General features: G+C 62.9%; 1 protein-coding gene and 1 long non-coding RNA gene across 2 annotated transcripts in view; one reads left to right on the top strand and one right to left on the bottom strand.

Annotated features, from left to right (window-relative positions):
• Positions 1-12: 12 nt before the first annotated feature.
• The window catches only part of LOC126641834 (ras/Rap GTPase-activating protein SynGAP-like), a gene marked incomplete at its 3' end in the record, with an annotated part of 60587 nt that continues 55523 nt past the window's right edge, over positions 13-5076 (bottom strand). Inside the window, 2 exon segments of the mRNA XM_050318914.1 lie at positions 13-105; positions 4509-4710. Coding sequence (XP_050174871.1) covers positions 13-105; positions 4509-4710 — 295 coding nt within the window.
• LOC126641835 (uncharacterized) lies at positions 1985-2753 on the top strand. Its single transcript, XR_007629309.1, has 3 exons — positions 1985-2024; positions 2161-2202; positions 2712-2753. It is a non-coding gene; the product is annotated as an uncharacterized LOC126641835 (long non-coding RNA).

Here is a 5076-nt window from a genome sequence, read left to right as displayed (position 1 = left end):
CCCTGGGCACACCCTGGGCACCCCTGGGTGCAGGTGGGGGTTGCGCAGGGTCACGCTGATGTCGGTCAGCAGGCGGGGCAGCGGGCCCAGCTTCAGCAGGGCCTCCTGCAGGGGGAGAGAGGGGGCACACCTGGGCACACCTGGAGGCACCTGGAGGCACCTGGAGGCACCTGGAGGCACCCGGACACTCCTGGAGGCACCTGGGTGCATCTGAGTGCACCTGAGCTCAATTTACCACACCTGGGCACACCTGAGTGCACCTGGGCACACCTGGGCACACCTGAGTGCATCTGAGCTCAATTTACCACACCTGGGCACACCTGAGTGACTCTTGGCACACCTGGAGGCACCTGGGGGCAGGTGGGGGCACCTGGGGACACCTGGGTGCACCTGGGTGCACACCTGGGCACACCTGAGTGCATCTGAGCTCAATTTACCACACCTGGGCACCCCTGGGCACACCTGGGTGCATCTGAGTGCATCTGAGCTCAATTTACCACACCTGGGCACACCTGAGTGCACCTGGGTGCACCTGGGCACACCTGGGCACACCTGAGTGACTCTTGGCACACCTGGAGGCACCTGGGTGCAGGTGGGTGCATCTGAGTACATCTGAGTGCACCTGAGCTCAATTTACCACACCTGGGCACACCTGAGTGCACCTGGGCACACCTGGGCACACCTGAGTGCACCTGGGCACACCTGGGCACACCTGGGCACACCTGAGTGCATCTGAGTGCACCTGAGCTCAATTTACCACACCTGGGCACACCTGGGCACACCTGGGCACACCTGGGCCTCTTGGCACACCTAGAAGCACCTGGAGGCACCTGGGCACACCTGAGTGCATCTTAGCCCACGTGGGTGCCCCTGGGCACACCTGAGTGCACCTTGGCACACCTGGGCACACCTTGGCACACCTGGAGGCACCTGGAGGCACCTGGGCACACCTTGGTGCATATTAGCCCACGTGGGTGCACCTGGGCACACCTGGGTACACCTGGGCAGGTGGGACCCTGATAACATCACACCTGGGCACACCTGGGTACACCTGGGCAGGTGGGACCCTGATAACATCACACCTGGGCACACCTGGGCAGGTGGCACCCCTGGGATTATCTGGGCACACCTGGGCACACCTGGGCAGGTGGGACCCCTGGGACCATCTGGGCACACCTGGGCACACCTGGGCAGGGGGGACACCTGGGACCATCTGGGCACACCTGGGCACACCTGGGCAGGTGGGACCCCTGGGACCATCTGGGCACACCTGGGCACACCTGGGCAGGTGGCACCCCTTAGAACATCACACCTTGGGCACACCTGGGCACACCTGGGCAGGTTGGACCCCTGGGACCATCTGGGCACACCTGGGCACACCTGGGCAGGTGGAACCCCTGGGAATGTCACACCTGGGCACACCTGGGCACACCTGGGCAGGTGGGACCCCTGGTAACACCACACCTGGGCACACCTGGGCACACCTGGGCACACCTGGGCAGGTGGGACCCCTGGGACCATCTGGGCACACCTGGGCAGGTGGGACCCCTGATAACATCACACCTGGGCACACCTGGGCACACCTGGGCAGGTGGGACCCTGGGACACATCTGGGCACACCTGGGCACACCTGGGCAGGTGGGACCCTGAGAACATCACACCTTGGGCACATCTGGGCACACCTGGGCAGGTAGGACCCCTGGGACCATCTGGGCACACCTGGGCACACCTGGGTACACCTGGGCAGGTGGGACCCCTGGGACCATCTGGGCACACCTGGGCACACCTGGGCACACCTGGGACCATCTGGGCACACCTGGGACCATCTGGGCACACCTGGGCACACCTGGGGGGGGAAGCTCACCTGGCCAGGTGGGACCCCCGTGACGTCACGTGCTGGGCCACAGCTGGGTGGGACACCTGGGGAGGAGGCAGGAGGGGGGAAAAAGGTGGGGGAGGGGGAGGGGGTCACCACCTGCCAGGTGACCCCCAGGTGACCCCCAGGTGAGGTCATGGGTGCTCAGGTGACCCCCAGGTGAGTCCATGGGTGCTCAGGTGAGGTCATGGGTGCCCAATTGACCCCCAGGTGACCCCCCTAGGTGCTCAGGTGAGGTGATGGGTGCCCAATTGACCCCCAGGTGACCCCCAGGTGACCCCCAGGTGAGGTCATGGGTGCCCAATTGACCCCCAGGTGACCCCCAGGTGAGTCCATGGTTGCCCAGGTGAGGTCATGGGTGCCCAATTGACCCCCAGGTGACCCTCCCAGGTGCTCAGGTGAGGTCATGGGTGCCCAATTGACCCCCAGGTGACCCTCAGGTGACCCCAAGATGAGGTCATGGCTGCTCAGGTGAGGTCATGGGTGCCCCAATTGACCCCCAGGTGCCCAGGTGAGGTCATGGGTGCCCCAATTGACCCCCAGGTGAGGCTGTGGGTGCTCAGGTGAGGTCATGGGTGCCCAATTGACCCCCAGGTGACCCTCCCAGGTGCTCAGGTGACCCCCAGGTGACCCCCAGGTGACGTCATGGGTGCTCAGGTGACCCCAAGATGAGGTCATGGGTGCTCAGATGACCCCCAGGTGACCCCAAGATGAGGTCATGGCTGGACAGGTGAGGTCATGGGTGACCCAATTGACCCCCAGGTGACCCTCCCAGGTGCTCAGGTGAGGTCATGGGTGCCCAATTGACCCCCAGGTGACCCTCCCAGGTGCTCAGGTGAGGTCATGGGTGCTCAGGTGACCCCCAGGTGACCCCAAGATGAGGTTGTGGGTGCTCAGATGAGGTCATGGCTGGACAGGTGACCCCCAGGTGAGGTCATGGTTGCACAGGTGAGGTCATGGCTGGACAGGTGATGTCATGGCTGGACAGGTGAGGTCGTGGATGGCTCCCCAGGTGTCCCCAGGTGAGTTTACCTTGCTGAGCTGTGACATCACCTCCCAGAGGAGGGCGTGGAGCGTGGAGAGCTCCCGGCCCCACCCCCCAGGTGACCCCCCCAGGTGCTCAGGTGAGGTCATGGCTGGACAGGTGATGTCATGGGTGGACAGGTGACCCCCAGGTGAGGTCATGGCTGCTTAGGTGACATCATGACTGGACAGGTGACCCCCCCAGGTGAGTTTACCTTGCTGAGCTGTGACATCACCTCCCAGAGGAGGGCGTGGAGCGTGGAGAGCTCCCCTCCCCACCCCCCAGGTGAGGTCATGGCTGGACAGGTGACGTCATGGCTGGACAGGTGAGGTCATGGCTGGACAGGTGACCCCCCCAGGTGCCCAGGTGACCCCCCCAGGTGAGTTTACCTTGCTGAGCTGTGACATCACCTCCCAGAGGAGGGCGTGGAGCGTGGAGAGCTCCCGGCCCCACCCCCCAGGTGACCCCCAGGTGAGGTCATGGCTGGACAGGTGAGGTCATGGCTGGACAGGTGAGGTCATGACTGGACAGGTGACCCCCCCAGGTGAGTTTACCTTGCTGAGCTGCGACATCACCTCCCAGAGGAGGGCGTGGAGCGTGGAGAGCTCCCCTCCCCACCCCCCAGGTGAGGTCATGGCTGGACAGGTGACCCCCAGGTGAGGTCATGGCTGGACAGGTGACCCCCCCAGGTGTCCCCAGGTGAGTTTACCTTGCTGAGCTGCGACATCACCTCCCAGAGGAGGGCGTGGAGCGTGGAGAGCTCGCGGCCCCACCCCCCAGGTGACCCCCAGGTGAGGTCATGGCTGCTCAGGTGAGGTCATGGCTGGACAGGTGAGGTCATGGCTGGACAGGTGACCCCCAGGTGAGGTCATGGGTGCTCAGGTGAGGTCATGGGTGGACAGGTGACCCCCCCAGGTGAGTTTACCTTGCTGAGCTGTGACATCACCTCCCAGAGGAGGGCGTGGAGCGTGGAGAGCTCCCGGCCCCACCCCCCAGGTGACCCCCCCAGGTGCTCAGGTGAGGTCATGGGTGCCCAATTGACCCCCAGGTGAGTCCCAGGTGAGGTCATGGGTGCCCAATTGACCCCCAGGTGACCCTCCCAGATGCCCAGGTGACCCCCAGGTGAGGTCATGGGTGCCCAATTGACCCCCAGGTGAGGTGATGGCTGGACAGGTGACCCCCCCAGGTGCCCAGGTGAGGTGATGGCTGGACAGGTGACATCATGACTGGACAGGTGACCCCCCCAGGTGAGTTTACCTTGCTGAGCTGTGACATCACCTCCCAGAGGAGGGCGTGGAGCGTGGAGAGCTCCCGGCCCCACCCCCCAGGTGACCCCCAGGTGAGGTCATGGGTGCTCAGGTGAGGTGATGGCTGGACAGGTGACCCCCCCAGGTGCCCAGGTGACCCCCCCAGGTGAGTTTACCTTGCTGAGCTGTGACATCACCTCCCAGAGGAGGGCGTGGAGCGTGGAGAGCTCGCGGCCCCACCCCCCAGGTGAGGTCATGGGTGGACAGGTGACCCCCAGGTGAGGTCATGGCTGCTCAGGTGAGGTCATGGCTGGACAGGTGACCTCCATGGCTGGCCCAGGTGACCCCCAGGTGAGTTTACCTTGCTGAGCTGCGACATCACCTCCCAGAGGAGGGCGTGGAGCGTGGAGAGCTCCCGGCCCAGGTCGATGTAGCCCTCGAAGCTGGTGCTGTTGGTGAGGGTGTCCAGGTTGGAGATCTCGTACAGGAACTGCTGCATGCTGGCCCACTCCAGCTCCAGGAACTCGTTCATGAACGCCAGGTACTCCTCCTTGCTGCCAAACCTGTCCCCAGGTGAGAGCCTTCATCATCATCTTCATCATCATCATCATTATCATTGATCACTCATCATCATCAATATCATCAATATCATCAATATCATCATTATAAACCATCATCATCATCCCCCACTGCAGCTCCAGGAACTCGTTCATGAACGCCAGGTACTCCTCCTTGCTGCCAAACCTGCCCCCAGGTGAGAGCCTTCATCATCATCTTCATCATCATCATCATCATTGACCACCCATCATCATCAATATCATCGTTATCGTCATCAATATCCAATCATTCATTCATTATCCATAATCATCAATCTCATCATCATCCCCCACTGCAGCTCCAGGAACTCGTTCATGAACGCCAGGTACTCC

This window comes from Myiozetetes cayanensis, unplaced genomic scaffold (genome assembly GCF_022539395.1).
Source record: "Myiozetetes cayanensis isolate MyiCay16 unplaced genomic scaffold, myiCay2020 scf218, whole genome shotgun sequence".
Taxonomy (NCBI): Eukaryota; Metazoa; Chordata; class Aves; order Passeriformes; family Tyrannidae; genus Myiozetetes; species Myiozetetes cayanensis.
The sequence above is the reverse complement of the archived record's forward strand: the minus strand, read 5'-3'. Positions and strand labels throughout refer to the sequence as shown.